Genomic DNA, 20,338 nt, shown 5'->3' on the forward strand with positions numbered 1-20,338 from the left:
AATAAATTACATATTATAACACACATAATATACTTATGCATAATCCTGCATTAATGTAATTTTATACTTATGGGTGAAAATGTTATGAATAAAGTAAAATATCACCTTCAAACTGCATGAATAATGTTCAGGTACTTCGCATGTATTAGATAATACAACTAATAATAAGTATAAATAATAACACTAATTAATAATAATTAGTGATTGTAAGCAACTAGTAATAATTTATTTTTTCAAGATCAGATTCTTGACTTTTGTGCTTTTATTATTAAATTTATACTACCATTATTATTGTTATTATTGTAAACATTATTATTATAACCGCTACTATTTTATGTATTTAGGATTCTTCGAAACTACTTCCTCGTATAACGAAAGGTTATAAATGTTAGCTGATATAAACTTGCAGTTTCTAATTTTAATTTTATGTTTTGAAAATCAAAGGCATATACACGAATAAATGGATATAGTTTATTCTGATTTTTTTTTTTTTTTTTTGATAAAACACAGTTGTTTATAAATTGTATTTGTTGTTATGATTATATACTTTAAAATTGGTTTATTAAAGTTTTATAATGTTTAATGACGTGGAAACTTTTCTATCTATTGAGACAAATGTATTGACTTATTGTCTGTTGTTTAATGTTATATCCATTTTTTCTGGTTATTGTGTTGTTTTATAATAATTAATAACAATTCAATATCCGATTGTCGTACTGAAATAAGATAAATGATAATATGATAATGTTTGAAAAAAATATTCAATTTGGATATTCTCTTTTACATTGACCACTGTATTTCGATGAGATATACTTAATATTTTATGATTTTTACATAATCACGTTTTATATTTATTTCTGTGTTAATAATTATTAAAATATATATTTTTCTTTATAACTTATATCTGCACAAATAATTTAGTTGCTATTTTTTATGTTTAAGCAAGGACATTTTAATCAATAGTTAAAAATTGTGTAAATAGTGAAATATTTATAAGGTCCTGAGTCCATAGTATTTCGAGTTATAAAACGGCAGAGATTATGAAAATTACATTAACCTATAATGTTAAAAAGTTTGCATGACGTAGAACATTTAAAATGAATATATGTGCTATACAAGACCCTACTACTATATTTGTAGCTTTAAATAAAGCTCGCATATGGAAGTTATAAATATTATTATTATGACAGGATATGTACATTGTACACACATAATTTTCTGCATTCATTTACAAGGTATATTATGTTTTATAACTGATTAAATTAGAAATAAAATTAGCCTGAATACGTATTCCTGTTCTCTAAAATCAATGCTGCCTATAAATAAAGGAATTTATTTATTTTTTACGTGATATTCTTTAGAGAAAAAAAGCCACAATGTTATGTTTTTTTAGTTATAGATAGTGGATGTTGATCTTTTTTAAAACGCATTTTTTTCAAGACAATTATATAAAGTACACTTCGATATAATCGAAAGATTTTTAACAGTTATTAAAAAAAAATTACAAGTATGAAATGATTATGAAAATAATAAACATTCTTGTTTGACATTCATTTTCATATTATATTAGAATACACTATAGACAATATTGATTATTAAAAAATTTTATTTATTAAAGATCGTAAAAAAAATATAATAATTTGATATTGTAATTATATTCTCTGTTGTTATCTGGAGTGTTATTTTTTTTTATTCTTTATGATATAATAGACTTTATTCTTTAAAAATAATATCTTAAAAAGTTATGTTTATAATATTTAAATTATTTAAATATTTTTTATTAACTAAAACAGTATACGTCATAATGTATTCTCAGTTATCAATTTTGAAGTACAGCATTCAAAATTCTGCAAGAGTATTTGTTTCTAATTATTTTCGTGTGAAACAATCTGACAATGAAACTTTCAGGTAAACTTTATGAATCATCTAATATTTATTTAATTGTATAAATGGAAAATTATAGTATTAAGAAAAAAATTAAATTATAGTTATTCCGTTATAATGCATTATAATGTGTGATCATTATAAAATACAATGTACAACAAAAACCTATATAATTTTCTTTTTTACTTTTTTTCCTTTTGCAATTGGATAATATAAATAATGTGATTAAAATTTTCTAAAAATATAAATATTTTTGAAATACATAATATATTACCTATTATTCATTTTATAATTTTACTTATCTCACAGTATAAGTTATATTAACCTTTACTAAACTATATAATAATGTTACATCAATATTGATATTTGATATTATGTCGATATTTAATATATTATTATAAAATTATTTATTATTTTTTAAGGGTGAAAATATAAAATAATATATATATATAGTTCTAGTACAAGATGGATCTAAAATGTAAAAAAAAAATGAGAAAAGTCAATAGTCTTTGAAATAATGAGTGTTGTTTGATAAAAGAATCACTCTGTATATATTTTTACGCCACACCGAGTTCTATGAACATTCACTAAAGATTTAATCAATAGTGAGCTAATAGTTCCTAAACATGATTTACTAGCCCATGATTGGTGTAAGTATTAAATTTTAGTCAACTTTTAAATGAATATGTTTTTTTACTCAACTCGGCATAAGGGTAATAAAAAAAAACCTAATGATATAATTAAGCATTAAATTGGTTAGTCTGTTGATATGTATGTTAAAATTAAAATAATTATTCGAAAAATGCAATAATTTATATATAGTGCAATATACACAACTCTGTAGTTATTTTATATAACTTAATAACATTTATTTCATTAATTAATGACTGATTTTGTTTGCATGTTTACTCTAATAAAAGTTACCTAGTCTTAATAATATAGCAGGAGTAAATTATTTTTCTTTTTGGTGTTTTTTTTTCTTTTTTTGATGTAAAAAAAAGATAAAACCATCCATTATTTATACCATTAAATTTTATCTGAAACATAAATTTAAAAAAATAAATATTTGTTAAGAATTAATATTAATCACAAAATTAAAAAGTATATCAAACAATAATAACGTTATTACATATAAATCATCTTAAATTTTTATCATTATTGTTATAGTATTATAAGTTATTTTAGATTCACAACATGTGAAATATTAGTTTTAATTTTCACACAAATTGAATAATATGCTTAGAGTAAGTTTTGATATGAGGCTATTTTTATTTCATAGTGTATTTATTTTTTTATTAATTCACACATCAGGACAAGGTAGACAATGCTAAATTTTTAGCATAGTTGAATATAGAGAGCACCGTAAAAAACGGGAAATTAGTTTTCAGAAAAATAAATATCAGAACGATATTTTTCATTAACACTATTCAACAAGAACTTTATTTAATGGAAATATTTTTATCAGGAGATTATATCCTCGAAACCGTTCTACACAGAACCGTACGAATCGGGACAGTATTTTAAAGTACGTCAGAGACACCAACGTGCAGAAATTGCATAAATAATTTTTGCACTACGCTCAGGCAAAAAACGAAAACATACCTCAACTTGCTATGAAACACCGACTTAAGTTAGTCACAGGATAACTACAAGTATAATAAGTGCTTATCAAACTATTCTGAGAAAATCTGTTCCAAAAAGTACGATTCTTGCAAATATTAAGAGGACGTCGCACCCGCATGTGTTGTCTCCGTCTTACACACGTACGACATAGGAAATGTTCGTTCGCTAGTTTCAATAAGTAGGGTATTGTCAGTTTTGATATTAGAACGAATCCACCTATTGTCAAACTTTTAGGTAGCAACATTATCTGTGTTTTCTCGTTGGTTTTTTACGATATTTTAATTTTTAAGTGAGTTATGTTCATTTTAAAATATTCATAATTTGCATACCCATAACTCACTTAAAAATCAAAATATCGTAAGAAAACAACGAGAGAACACAGATAATGTTATTACCTAAAAGTTTGATAATAGGTGGATTCACTCTAATATCAAAACTGACAATACCCTATTGAAACTAGCGAACGAACATTTCCTATGTCGTACGTGTGTAAGACGGAGACAACACATGCGGGTGCGACGTCCTCTTAATCAATTGTATTATATAATATAAATTGGGACATAATTTTTCGGGATTATTCATCTAAATGATACTTCCCACGACTTATCATTCATTCGTCAAAGTTATTCCTTGATAAATGTTGTCATATTTATATATTATATATAATATATTATCTAAAGTCATTATATTATAATTATTTTCTTCATATTTTTACTATCGTTGACAAATATTTATAAAATAAGGTGTAATATAATATAATATATGAATATAGTGTAATCAATAATGTAATCTTAACCAAATGAAATAAGAATTTTGTAATCCAATGGCCTATGTCACCGAGGGTATATTTCGTTTAATTAGAAAAAAAAATAATATTATATAAAATATTATTTCTATTACTTTGCATTATTTATTGGCAGCATTCTTGTTCAAAACGAATTCCTTAATTTATCAAGTTAAAATATACTAAACTATTAAAAACCATTTTTGTTTTTTATTTGATATCAATTTAAGTTAAAATATTAAATATATTTTCGCATGCATTCTTCATAATTTTCATTTATTTTTGTTTCTATAATTTAAAGTTTTGATATTTGTTTTTGAGTAGTTTTTTTTTTTATATATACAACTTAAATGTATAAATTACGTCATTGATACTTTATCTGAAAATATTGGATAATATGCTCAAATTTCAATTATTTTTCAACAGACTTATCTTCTCTTAAAGTGTTTCAAATTTAATGAATTTTTTTATCGGTCAAATATATAAATTCTCGTATAAACCACGAGGTGAATAAAACGGGAAATAGCTAGATCGGTGTCCTTTCAGTTGTTATGTAATTTTATCTTACGTTTTTTTTTTTTTTATATATATATATATAAACTGGCAACATTCCAATTTGAAAAAATAATACACAACCTTATAATTTTGTTTACACAAATAAACATTTTTGGTTTATTTAATAATACATTTATAAATTATTACTCTTCGTTAATATTCAAGTTTCCGCGATGTATAATTATATATTAATAATTATAATTTATTATTGAATTTATTTGTTTCGTCAATATTTGGAATAATTAATAGTAAATTAAAAATAATTAAATAAAAAAATGTGTACATGATGTGAAAATAAATATATAACGAGACAGAGTTACTGTTTAAAATCAAAATTATTGAAAAATGCAAATGGTATTTACGACTTTAAAGTTTAAGGACAATCATGGTGTGCAAACATATTCCCTTTGAAATCTTTTTCCAAATTGCAACACCTCTGAATCTAATATAAATATTCCACATCGCAAGCAGACCTGAGTTAAGGATTTTTAGAACATTTACTGGGGAAATAAATCTGCCACATACGGTTCAGAGAATAGTTTGATTGATCTCATAAAATGCCAGACGTGTGTTATGTTTCTTTCCTTTATTCTAACAACAAGCGATCCGTTAGCGTTTCTTCAGATCTTAAACTTTTAATAGAAACTGCTAGAAATGACATTCGATACATATTTTGAAGACAAGTAGTTTTCGACCTTTTTTTTTATCTTTTAAAATGTTCGACAAGCTTATGAAATTAATTATTGATCATGATTATAAAGATAATATGAAATCTTCATTTATATTTATTATGCGATTTTACGAACAGTGTTTTACATTATTTCATAATATTATGTTATAGTGATTTTAATTTAATTTTCAACTGTATACTAATATATATTTTTTTTTAATCTCGTTTTTTTCAGAAGGAGACAATATCGCTGCAATTCAAAGACACGGAACATCATCTGGTGCATCTCGTGTTTTGACAATAAACAATGTATTCACAATGATAGTTGTATTACAGAGGATTATTAAATTTGTTTGAACTGAATAGTATTGTACATAATCATACTAATGTAAGTATTATTGTATATTTAATTTAAGTTTATTCTTAAACATTTTTAAGTTCAACAAAAAAAAGGAATATATTGTAATGAAAATCAATTTGGCTCCCAGATAAATTACTCGATACATAAAACCGTTATAAAACAAGCTTAAATGAGGAACCTTATTTATAATTATTTATAAGCTATTCATAGTGTTATGGCACTATAACATGACATCACTTACTATATCCCATGTTATTATAAATAGATGAATTTCTAACGTGGTTATGAAACTCCTAGAAAATTTAAAACTTTTTAAAACAAATAAATGATATGAATATTATTATTAAGAACATGAGTACAATTATTAATTATAATTAAAATAAAAGGAATTTATAGTTCTTAACATATTTTGAAAAATAATTCAAAAATAAAGATGTTATTTACATACTTTTTGATCGATTCTCATAAAAAATACTAAGCAAGTGGGTACAACAAGTGCCATATGTTCACAATAATAATAAATTGACGTTTCAAGTCATAATTCAATGATAGGATGTCATTTTGTACGAAACACAATTATTCAAATAGATGCTTGACAGTTTATATTTCTATCATATTTTTATCAATACCTACAACATTACCGCAGAACAGCGTAAATAGGTTCATGGTATTATAAATAGGCAATACCATAAATTTTATTTTAATATGTATCTAAATATTATTATAAAATTATAAAATATAACATTGAAATTTTTGATCTTGTGGAAGTATAAGTTTACCGGTATGGTAACATATTCTCTGCCCCAATAAATGATGAAATGCAGAAAAATCTTAAAAACATAATATAATATCATTATAAAATCAATAAGCATCCATTGCTTAGCTTGTAACTTATAAGACAAGACACATTGTGTATGAATACGTATATCCATCATAATATACGTACACCTGTCATACATTTCAGATTTGTTATTTATGAACATTACTAATGTTTTCGATTTCTTTATGACATAACATTAAGGTCGTAGTGTTTGAAATTAATGCGATTTCCAAAAAACCTTAGTGAAATATATCCATAGATTATTGTGTTGTATATTATTAACTTAATGTAAATATGTTTTTGGGATGGATACAAGGTTTTGTTGTTTCTCATAGATTTTTCGTTCTCGTGGTTACTTATTTACAAAAAAAAATATTAATTTTATAATCATAGATTTTCCTTGTTCAGTGTAAATTTAAGTAGCATGCTAGGGTTTTTTTTTCATTATATTTCTCAATTTTAGCTGCAAATCTTTACTGTACTTTCTGCATACCTATTATATTTTTTTCACGAATTTGTTAAGACGAAAAAAAAGTCATAGTTAAGTATGCAATTTATAATACTCGAGACGAAACAAAATATTATATTCTGACTTTTGAATTTACTACCACGAAGTCAATTTATTTTTAATATTAACCGAACATTTGTTACCATTTTGAGTCTAGTTACTATAGACTCTAGTATAAAATATCATACCATATTTCAATCGTGTACCCAACCAAACGCTGCAGAATCAAAGAATTTTCCGCGCAGACATACAGTCTTGGAATAATATGATTCAGCATATTGTAAACATAATATTAATATTATTATTTAAATAAAATTATGACAAATCATCGTTTTCATTTTTGAACTTTACCAGAATAATCTCTGTCAAAGCTGTTCGGCGTTTTGAATGAAATTTATTTAAGGACTAAATCTGGTTAGTCTTCATTGTATATTAATCACGCTCATTACGAAAGGTTGCAATTGTGTCATTGTTCAACTTTAAATAAAGAAAGAGAAATGTGTATGATGACGTGTTTTTCGATAAGTGATAATTTATTATTGCGACACAATGTATCACAGACGGAGTTATAAGCTCTCCATAATAATGGCGTAGGTACCTCTACTTTTGGCCTTAAATATTGTTCACATAACAATCCTATTCAAATAATAAATATAATTGTGCTTTTGTACCTAATATTCTGCTACTGCATGATTAAGTTTTTCAGCACAATAGCTGCAGGGTAGGTTGTGCCCTAAAGTCAAACATCGATAGTTTTCTATGATTTTTTTTTTTAATTTTTCAGTTAAGTGGGTAAGAAAATCATGATAAAAAAATATATCCTTTACCAAATTCGTTAGAAACCCCTATATATGGAAACATGCCAAATAATTTTACACCGTGTTAAAATATATCTGTATATTTTTATACAGCTATATCATTATATATATATATATAATATATGTATATATGTATGGTATATGTATATGGTTTTCGGTCCAAAATACACGACGAAAACTAATCGATTGGAGGCCGGCACCATGTGGGGCAGACGATATTAAATTTTGAAATTAATTTATTATTTTTCATTACAATTCAAGATTATATTGTTGCTTGGATTTTTAATATTACTTGAGAATCGTCGTATCAGTTTAATGATTATTACTGAATATTACTACATCGGTTTAGTATTTCATTAAAAACATTATTTTCCTATTCTACTTCAGTAAGTTTTATACCCCTGTGTTATGTAAGACTTAAATTGCAGAATATAGAAAAAAAGAAAATAAACAAGTTAAGTGTATTATTTTAACGTTAAATAAACAACTGGGACTTGAATTTAAGAAAATTATTATATTAGCAATAACTTTACCAACAAGCTTTAATATTACATTTAATATGTCTAGCCGGTATATCAGAAAACCATATATGTACTTATGGATTTATGTGGTAAAGGATATTAAGTAGTTATTACAAAGTAGTGTGTTGATCGTTTAAATATTATTGCAAAGAGCCATGTATTATTATTAAGCTTAAAAAGTAAATAATTACATAATATTACATTTATCCATATATATGTATATATTATTATATTACCTTTATTGGAATACGAGAAGAGGGACTTTTTTACTTTGGTTCATCAAAAAATATTCATTACTTCTTTTAATTTTTATTAGAAAAACTTACAGTAAGTACATAATAAATTATTATATAACATCCAACGTATCAGTTATCAGGTAATCAAACATCAAATTAAATAAATATTAGATGCTATATCTGTCTAAATCCAATAGCTTGATATTTTAAAAGTACTATAATAGGTACCGATACAGTGGTATAATACAGATCTATATTCGTTGACTGTCCACCCTCATGTTTGCAATTCAACTAACTTCCAACTAATTCCACTCACTTATCTGTAATCAGTATACTCTACAACAAATTGCATTTTATAAAAGGGAATGACATATTGAATATCTGATTTCTAATCAAAACTACAGTGATGACGGTACACTGCAGTTCGTGTATCTTTAATTTTTGTTTTTTAACAAATATTATATTAAGTATTAATTATGAACAATTTTAAAATTGTATTCATTTTATTTTATATTTATTTATGTATAGTGAAAAAATAGCTGAGGAGGGGATTTGGAAACCCCCCTCGCCTACGCCTTTAAGTAGAATATAATAATATTAAGTAGATATTAAGTAGATAAGAGAGTTGAAGAGGTAAAATATGGGAGATTCTGCTGAGATGTAATATATTATTGTTGTTTTTATTTATATTTTTAATAGTGAGTTGTTTAAATTTGTTGGATGTTTTCTACGATTATTACGCATATAATGTGAAAAGATTGAATGTTTAAAAACGGTGATTTCTAATGGCCAATGTAAGTCAGATTGCCTCATTATACAGTCAAATTGTATGGTGATGAATATTATGGTTATATTATTATTATTATTTTGATCCAACTTAGTACTTTTAATATGTGTAGTGATTTATTGTATATGTACCTATGTATAATGCATAAGTAATAATGTATTTAGGTTACGAGTAAAATTCAAAATTGGCTAAACCTCAAAAATCCCTTTTCACCCCCAAAAAAAAAAAAAATGTTTCTCCTCTAAATTATGTCGGTTACGACTAAGATTACTCGAAAAAAAGTCGAAATATGAATATATGCTACATTTTTCATGGGTATTTTTGGAATTTGCCTGATTTCTACTTGCTCGTAACTTATATGTATATATATTTATATCGATTAAGATAATTCCTATGATTTATTCTTTGTTGTTTTAAATTATTGTTCGTATTTTGAAAAATATCTTGAATGCTAGATTGGGTTCGATGGACGATGTTAATTCTTCTATATAATTTGGTAAACGGTAAGTTTTTCAGAGCTTAAGTCGATTTCACCAATTTATTTAAATAAATATATGAATTCACCATTCATTATGAGATTGTTTTGTGAGATGTACACAATAACTTAACTGTATGCCAAGGTAATCAGATACCGTGCGTTTTCACACTTAGATATCGTTTAACCAAGTCAAAGGGTTCGTAACTTATCGATGTACTCATTACAAGATACCTATATAATATATTACATTACGAGATTCATCTATTTCAAGTTCATCTTGATAGTCAAATATGAAAGAATAAACATTTTTCTCTTGGAAAAATATCATATTTATAAATAATTTTAGACAACTGAAGTTGATCTAACAAATACACTCATAGTCACTAAATACAAATTAAACGTCATGTACAGTATTTTGTTGAGTCAATATTTTTCCCTAGTCTCAAGTTTCGGCTATCTTTGAGTACAATTCAGGTTTAAAATCATGATAAATATGATTGAATGGTAAGCAGTAGGTATAACTTTAATTAATTTAAACAACAACGTTAGTAACACTCAAAATAACTTCATAATTATAACTGATATTTTGGAAGGTGGAGATAAAATGATGTTCTGTTCATTCAAATTGAATGTATTTCAATGTAACTTTTGAATATTAATTGTGGTTTTATCTTCGAATGTGTGACGAATATGAAAAATAAAAATCTTAAACGTTGATTATGTAGAGGTCTTCGTTAATTGTTACCTTCGTTGAGTGTCAATCAACTGACTTACCCAGTTTTATGAATATCCGTGTAACACTGTAGCTAGCTGTTTCTATCTGGTAGCTCATCAGTGTAACTCTTGTCAGAAGGAACTTTTTTAAGTGTTCGGTTACGATGAGATCATCACCCTATATTTTTCTAGTGGACGATCATGGGTAGCACAGTGAGAATGTCTTATGCGTTTATGTGTGACCGAGGATTTAAATAAAACACAGTATACTCACTATATGCGTATATGTTACATAATATGTTTTGGACATAAAATAACACATATAATGTAAATAGTAAATACAATTTTACATATTAATAATAGCATATAGAAAAGATTATTTTTTTGTGATATGAATTTCTCACTAGTGACTAAGTAAGCTGGCTAGTACTCTGTTTATTTGTTGTTGTATTGATAAATAAATAATTTGGATCTGTCAATATAAACAATTTAATGAGTGATTTAATAATTTCTTTCAATAAATTATTTTTTATTCAACTTGTCAAACAAAAAAATTGTACTTTTAAGGTTTATTGAAAATAATATAGTCATTTTAATTTCATTGGTATTTTTGTGTACATTTTAATAAGTTCCGATGAATATAATATAAAAGTGCAATTATTTTAATAATCATCTGTTGGTTTAAGGAAATTATATATATATATTTAATCATTTTTTGAATAACTTAAATTTTATAATACTGCACAGATTATAGCATATTGTATACATACTTATGTATTTAAAATGTCTTGATATTTTGCTGAATTGATTATTTATATTAGATTTTTAAAATCTCTACTCGTTTTAAGAAATTTTTTTTTTTTGATTTTAATTTTTACCATCAACATAAAATATAAATATTATTGAATTTAACAAAATATTATAATTTACTTGTCATGATAGTGTATTCGTGTCATGTATAGAATTTATCTAGATATTTAATTATTTTAATATAAATAATTAACATTTTCAATTTAATATGAAAAGTTGGAACATTTTTTAAAACCCATTGGGAAATATCGCGTTGGCATTCGTATTCATTAAAAAAATTGATTTAAAATATAAATGTAGCATTCAATATTATTCTTTTTTGGTTGCTTATATTAAAGGTAATAATTAATGAAAATGAATAAAACTAGATTATTCACTGCAGAATTTTCGAATAATAATTTTAATATATAAATTAATATTTATTTATAATATACGTAAATGATTAAATCTTTACTGAATTTCGTACCTATTTATGTTGTATTGACGCTTGAATATGAAACTTTGACAAATAAAATCACAATGAATTAGAAAAAAAAGAAGATTTTTCAAGATAATTTTCCATAAAACATACATTTTCTGTGACTTGAATACATTTGAAATATTGTACTACATTCTTAAATCTGAAATTAAAAAATATTTCAAACTTACAAGTTAAGAACACATTCATATTTGTATAAAAGTACGTTTATTTAATAATAAATAATTATAATCCTTCAAAATTAATTAATTCGCAATGTTCCATACTCTTTTGTTGGGTGCAATTTACATTAGTCATACATATCCAATAGTTCAAAAGTACATAAGTATTATTTAATTTATAATATCCTTTGGTTATTGACATAACTTATTGTAATAAAATGTATTTCTATCGTCAAAATTATGAGGATAAATATCCAATAAATAGTATTTAAAATTAACACTAATTATTATATATTATAAATCGATACTATAATATATTATATTGTAACTATTTATACTATTTTTATTTTCAATAAATCACAGTAACTTTTCATTAACTAAACATTTATTTTTCATCGATTTATCTTTATTTTTAACTTTTAGTTTATAAAGTTAGCACTATAATTCAAATTCATTACATTTTGTAAATGTTGAATTACGATGAAAATATAATCCCTCGTTACGTATTTGATATCTGACCGAAGAAGAATATGTCGACAAGTAAATCAAAAGAAAAATACATTGTTATCTTGTTATCTCTATAATATGTGTATAATATTATGTTTAAATAATTCTCAATTACATTAAGGTTCATATTAATTTTCATTTCTATGTACAAAATTAGTATGTTTTTTTTTTTTTTTTAAATCAGAGTTTATTGAAAAAACGTAATATATAGTGTTAAAATAGGACATAATCAAATTACCTTCGAATTACCTCCAGTTTGACTCTTAAATTATATATGATACAATTTTGTTTAAATTGTAATAATGTTTAATGCCTCCCACTTTGGGTATTATCGTACCTTATTTGGATGATTTTTTTTGCTTTAAATACATTATAATGTAAAATATTATTATCAATTTAGGTAGTAAAAAGTAAAAACATTAAAAAATTTTTTTTAGTTAAACATTTTCGAAAATAATAATACTTTTATACAATTTACGGGTTAATAATTACTTTAACATAAAATACGTATGTATTGTTTAGTATGTATACGGTAATCTCTCACTATCCAAGGATGTTACGTTCCAGCTAAGTTGCGTGGATATCGAAACCATAGTAACAAGACCATAAAATAATGTAAAAATGTAGATAAGGTTTTACCTAGTTTGAATTTAGTTTTAAAAATCACAATAAGCCTATATATGATCAATTATTTTTTTTTTATTACATGTGATTTACAATCTATCTATCATACAAACATTATGAATGATAAAAAAAGCACTGGTCAAATTTACGATATAATAAAATAAAATAAGTTATTATGTAATGCTTACCTGTGCATACAGTATATATCGACAAAGTAGTATATTATGTATACCTAACGATATAACAACAATTATTTACAATTTTCTAAAATAATTATCTACAGATTTCATATACCAATGATACAATGTTATCGCAGACTAAACCACGGATAATTTGAAACCACAAATAATGAATTACCGAATAACAAGGTGTTACTGTACTTTATTCAAGTACCCTTAAAAATTTAAATAATTTAATAATTTAATGAAAAAAAAATTGATGTCGAGTGTGGTCGAAGAATCAATTTATATTCAAATATAAAATATATTGTTATGTATCTGCATTATTTTTAGTTGCATTTCAAGTATTTAGTTTATACCTATATATAATTATATATGTGTATATATTTATATTAAATAACAAACATGCTAAGTAATAAGGTGTAATGGATTTTACAATCCTCCCTTACATGATATTGTAATAAACAGACGGGAGGGAAAATATTAATACTTATACTAAAATGGTAAAATCTTATGTAATAATAATTCATAAAACGGTTGAGTTGTATTAAAATATTTTTACCATATAATATAAAATTAGAATAATATTATATAACATATCTTGATCATAAAATTGAAAGAATAAAACAAGTGACTAATGGACAATAATATTACGTTTCAATTGTCTAAGATTTTCAGTAATTCAACGTTACACGAATATTGTTAATCTCTTCTGCGTAATTAATTTTTATTTATTGAAATATGCTCATCGGCTTTATATTATAAATTATAATACTCAGTTTTAACATTATTTCGTCACTAAGTCTATAAGATAAATGTCGGACACGGATAGAATGTTTAGAAATATCAAAGCTAGTTTCGTTTTGAGAATAAACGTTAAATTCAAACTTGAATGTTATTTAGCCTTCGTAACTAAGATATTTTATGAGAAAAAATAAAAATAACAGTATGAAACGTGAAAATTATGTCATTTCTATCACGTGATCGGGCAAATTAAATGTCATCTATCCCGTTGAAAATCTTCATAATGATGATTTATTGATTTCGTTATTTTTCTTTTATCTCTATACTTTATTATTGATACTAATATTCAAAATACAAGTATGTTATTTATTATACCAGGTTCTTCAAGAAAACCTGTATAATATTCTCCTTATGTGATACCAAAAGAATTATTTTGGATATATTTATATATACATATATGTATATAATTCGAAAAAAACCAGCTAACTTATTTTATAGATGGTTTTGCAATAGGAATTATTATAAATTTATTACATTAATTTTTAAGATTATTGTAAACGGATTTTTATGTTTATTCATATGTTTGTGACTTCTGTATTTTCATTTCAACACCCACGTGTGGCTTGCAGTGTCAAATTAAACATTTCTAACGTTCATTTGAATTATCGATCACAAAATTTGAAATTTTATATTGGTATTGTGATAAGTTATCACTGATAACACAATTACAAAATGTGAAACGGTATGGGAGGGTGTGAGAATAATCTGTTCAATAGTTCGACCGTATTCGGTATAAACTTATGGTCCATACTGTTAACCATTTTCGATTTCAATTTTCAATTAACTTTACCTGTATAATATTTACAGCTCAACTTTCACATCACTTTGTAAAAAACAAATTTTTTTAATTTCATTAGTTTTATGAGTACTCACACACTGTGTTGCCTACATTCCCAACACTCTGTATAACATCACTCGTGTAACATACCTATCTCTTGCATCCAAAACGTTTTGAGTGTACCAGTGTCTCAAGAACTTCATCAAAATATACTGTCCTATTGATATTGCTTATTATCATGTAGATACTCGTAGGTACTTTCATTACGACGTATTATTAATTGTGGAGATGTGCATAACCCCGACATCATATACATTTAGGACCAATGTTACAGCGATGGTGTTGTTGCCTTGTCGTTGAAAGCTTTTGTGTAATTTGAAATTATTCCAAAATTATTCTACACATGACATTTGTAGGCGAATGTTCTGAAACGAAAATACGTGTGTAATGCGTAATGTTATTTTAATATAATATTTGTCATACCAATTTTTCACGCGTGTTTGATGGTTATAACTATTATTAAACTTAAAAAAAGAACTAAATGTTTTTTTAACTTTTAAAAAATAAATTAAAATGGAAAATTCCTAAGAAAGTTATTATAAGTTTAGTTTAAAAAAAAACTTACTATTCAGTTTTATATCGCTCAAATATGTGATTTGAACGAATGCCACATGATTTGCATATAAAAAGATGGAAAATGTTGAATTTAAATCAAAATGTATGATTAAACTTTTGTAAAACAGTAATTAATTCTAACTATCAAAAATTTGTTCTACTACTGGTTGATATGTAGGTATGTATCAATGTATGTGTACATGCAGGTATGGGCGATTGTAAACTCCACCAGAATACCGGCCAAGATAAAAAGGTAATAATAGGTCTGTGGTAAACTCCTCTAGTTTTTATTTCTTACCTGTAATGGGTATATGTAAACTCCGCCAGTTTTTTTTTTTTTACCTGGTCAGATCTCACATTGTCACGTACCTTCTCCCATTGTCAAAATTAGATCAATTCATTAATAATTATTAATTATTTTATCTTCATATTATCTGAAATCAGGATTTCAAATGATGATAATTATTATATGGGCAGTAGGTAAGGAATAACTAAAGACTTATACTTTGACAAACATAATCTTATAATTTTTTTTTATAACATATCATATTGATTTTATACTACTACCTATTTGATTTTATTCACTGGCCGAGTTTACATGAACCCAATTTTACCTATTTCTTTTTTTTCCGGCGGAACTTACAATAAAAAAAGGTACTTGTGGCGGAGTTTACATGCGCCCTCAGGTATGTAAGTAGGCACAATAAACGTAAGTGGTTTATAAGTTTGTAAAGGTGCAAATTGTTTTTTTTTTCGTAAAGAAAGTGAAGTTAATTTATGTTTTTACTTTACTAGTTATTTATAATTATACTCGTGTGTTTAAATAATTATTTTTATTTTTAGTTGAAAAAGTGATAATTTTATACTTACATTATATAATAACTATAAAATAAACATAAAGTAAATTTCTTTCTACCCAATAAAAATATATTATGTATTTATCCCTATACTAATAGAGTACTAAATAAAGAATAATTAATTTCTTTTAAAAAACATGTATTTATTCAAATTTTAATTTTTTTCTTACGTATTTCAAAAGGTAATATCAATTATTGTATAGCAATAATTCTGTTTTTCCCACATGATTATATAGCTCAACAAAATAGATATATCGTAAAATATCGACATACAATATAATAATAATAGGAAATTATATGTACTCTGTTATCATTAAGTTAGCGCCTTTTGTCTATACATCTCATTTACTAACATGTTAATAAATATACATTGTTTGTGTTATTAAAAAGTTATGTCAAGATTGTTAGTTAAACTTGAATCCAGTACCTATTTAGTGATGCATTTCTTTTGCAAATGTTTAAATCTATGTTTTAAAAATCCTGACAGAAATCTACATAATATTACAAATAAGCTCACGATGATCGATAACTAACATTGTAAATATTTATGACATGTTCTTTATTGCGATAACGTAATATACAGGAAAATATAATTAAAACTTTATTAAACAATATTCTTACAATATTTATTATTTGATAATGTAGAATAACTTATAAACTTATAGATTTTTAAAATAAAGATTTATAATTGAAACGTAAATAGTTATACGATAACATATTTAAAAATCGTATATAGTCTATTATATTGAAAATAAAATTAACATTTGCAAATAATATTATATTATTATAAAATATATTTTCGAATTACAATTGTTTGTATGTTAGCAACAACAACAGCAACGTCTATATTTAGATCTTATGATATTACAATAATACTTACATTAAAAAAATATCATTGAAATAAATAGAGATGGCATAGCCCCCTACCCCTTACAAAGGTAGGGTAGATTGTAACGTGTTTAGTCTACTCTTAGATAAATACATTTTTCATTAGTAAAATAAATTATTATTATTAATGTACCTAAATAAAATATATTTACATATATACATATATACTGGTATATATTGCGTATGTTTCATGTACTATAGTTTATATATTATGAGAAACGAAACATATTTTAAGTAGAATATGACCTAAAATAGGGAACTTAATAACTTTATAAATAGATGATTATTTAATAATATTATCGATACTGGTAATTTGTAAATCTTTCAATATAGATATAAGTGTATAAAATGAATAATAATCTTATTTAGTTTTTAATGACAAAAAAAGAGACATTTTTATTGAATAGTTTATTTTCAATTTCAATCTTACAAGACCCCCTTCAACAACTAAACTCTAGTAATAATCTCAACATGGGGTGTTCGTATATTGGTTACCCCCGTGGCTTATTTTGAACTTTGATTTTCTTGCAATCTAATTTTTATAACTGAAAATATAATTTCACCCATGATCTGGATGTATGTAGACTGTGTCATTCAATATTGTGTGAACAAATTTATAAACATTAATATTTTGTGTATTACTGTATTATAGCTATAAAATATATTTTTTAATACCATCACATTCAAATAATCGATATTTTTTATGATTTTTCGAAATTCAATTGTTTATACAACTATCATATTATATTATAATTTATAACTAAAGCTATTATAATAATAATTAACAAGTATTGACAATTTTATAATTTTCTATGTATACCTATATTTTTTTCAGATGATATGGGAAAAATGTTATTCATAAAATAGCTGCGAAGTCATACAATAATGATGAATTATTTAACACTACTCTTTTGCTGGACTACAGTTTTTGAGTTATCATGAATATATCTATAAACATAAGTGTTAATTAAATCTTCATACAATACATTTTAGTACCTATTCACATTTTTATTTTTCATATGAATGTAATTTAAAATAATATTTCGATTTAAAATGAAGTATTTACTAAATTCAACGTATTAGTGTACCAAATAAATTATAATATAAAAAACAAGGATAAACATGGTTCAGAACGAAAGTTAGAATTTCTTCAATATAAATTATCATTCTATAACACTAAATATTATGTTATCCAATTTACCATAAAAAATTATAATTTTATTTTAATTAGACAAATTTAAATATTGTGATTATTGTGATTACTAACATAAATGTTTTTTTTTTATATATATTTTATTATTCATTAAGATATAATACATTTACGTTATTATTTAATATTTTTAAAAATTGTGTTAAGTTTTTTTTTTATCATTATTATTACGATAATATTGTTTTAAATACACAATATAACTTTAAGAATTTTATTATAGTTAGTTAACTAAGTATATTTTATCAAAACTCGTTATTGTTATTGTTAGAACCATTTTATATATGTACTGACCGTATTGTTACAAGAAAAAATCACCATTAACTTCTTATATTATGAAATTAAACATGGAGAAATTTGTGAAGAGAATGTGTGTATGGTTTTACGTCCAAATGTATTTATGAATGAACAAAGTAAATTATTTACAAACTTTTTTTTTATATATTTTTTGGACATAGTTCCATAATTTTATTTTCCCGTGTATCTCAATTATAATTTGATGTATATAATAATATAATATAATTAATTTGTTTTATGTATTAATTACAATTTTAATCAGTGTGACATATATGGAACAAGCCGACCACTCGATTAATATCCAGTATTGTAAATAATTAGTTTTTAAAACATTAAAGTTGTATTGGAATATTATAATATAATGCTGAACTAATGATAAAACAATGTGTTGTGAATAATTATTATATTTTGTAACATTTCAGATTTGAAGACATGGCAACGTGTACTGTAGTAAGTCATGTGTTAGTTTTGCTGTAAAAGTGAAAGTTAAAAAGAAAGTAATTTATTATTTTATAACTTATAGTAAGTTATAATGCTATATGTCTAAGACTATGATAATTAGTTTAACTTAAAAATAAAACAAATTTATAAATTAAAGGAACGATGACGTTAAGTAATTATACCTTATAATATATAATTAATAACTTTTAATTTTTGATAAAATATTATCGACAACCTTAATGCAATTATCGAGATTTTAAAGTCAGCCAAGCAATGTGGAAAAGGTATAACTGGATAAATGAACGTTACATGGCACTAATGAAGGAAATTAGCGATGTGTCTCTAGAATAAACCATGTTAAGTACCTGCAATGTATGATTGGGCCATCGTCATTACATGATTTCGTAAACCGATAACGAACCTTCATCGTTACATGTGTATCTAAGCACAAGAAAATAATAAACTCTGAGGGTTGTCTGTCACTTTTGAGACAGTTGACAGATGTGCCGCTGACAACTGGTCGACGGATAATTCAATGCAAATCGTTGAATTGTCACGTCGAGATCGTGTCTTCATATTTATAATTGTTGTACCTACCTATTCAAAATCTAACAATAACTAGTTTGACTGTTTTGATGATGTGGAACTGCGAAATATTACTTAACTATTTCCGAACGGCATTAATAAAAATTAAAACATTATTTTAAATGTTGACAAAAACTAACGAAATAATATTTGAGCAAAATATTGTTTTAAGAACATATTTTTGTATTAGGAATGAATGTAAAAAATTACAAAAATGTAATGGTTTAAAAAAAAAATGCAAATTATTTTTACCACAGTAGTTTCTACGCTTATCAAGATAAAAATACGCAAATTTATATTGGTAATAAAAGCTATTTTATTAGATGGACTAGGGAGCAGACTTGTGTC

General features: G+C 24.4%; 1 protein-coding gene across 2 annotated transcripts in view; it reads left to right on the top strand.

The window, feature by feature from the left end:
* Positions 1 to 19,355, top strand: part of LOC107161992 (uncharacterized) — a 280,710-nt gene extending 261,355 nt beyond the window's left edge. The window contains exons 8-9 of one of the 2 annotated variants that reach the window (XM_089219606.1): positions 5,752 to 5,904; positions 18,296 to 19,355. In XM_089219606.1, coding sequence (XP_089075732.1) covers positions 5,752 to 5,873 — 122 coding nt within the window. In that variant the 3' untranslated portion in view covers positions 5,874 to 5,904; positions 18,296 to 19,355. Of the gene's footprint in view, positions 1 to 5,751; positions 5,905 to 18,295 lie in introns of those variants that run through there. The other variant, XR_016190284.1, reaches the window with a different exon arrangement.
* Positions 19,356 to 20,338: the final 983 nt, after the last annotated feature.

This window comes from Diuraphis noxia, unplaced genomic scaffold (genome assembly GCF_037042655.1).
Source record: "Diuraphis noxia isolate RWA-SAM2 unplaced genomic scaffold, SU_Dnox_SAM2 contig0002, whole genome shotgun sequence".
NCBI lineage: Eukaryota > Metazoa > Arthropoda > Insecta > Hemiptera > Aphididae > Diuraphis > Diuraphis noxia.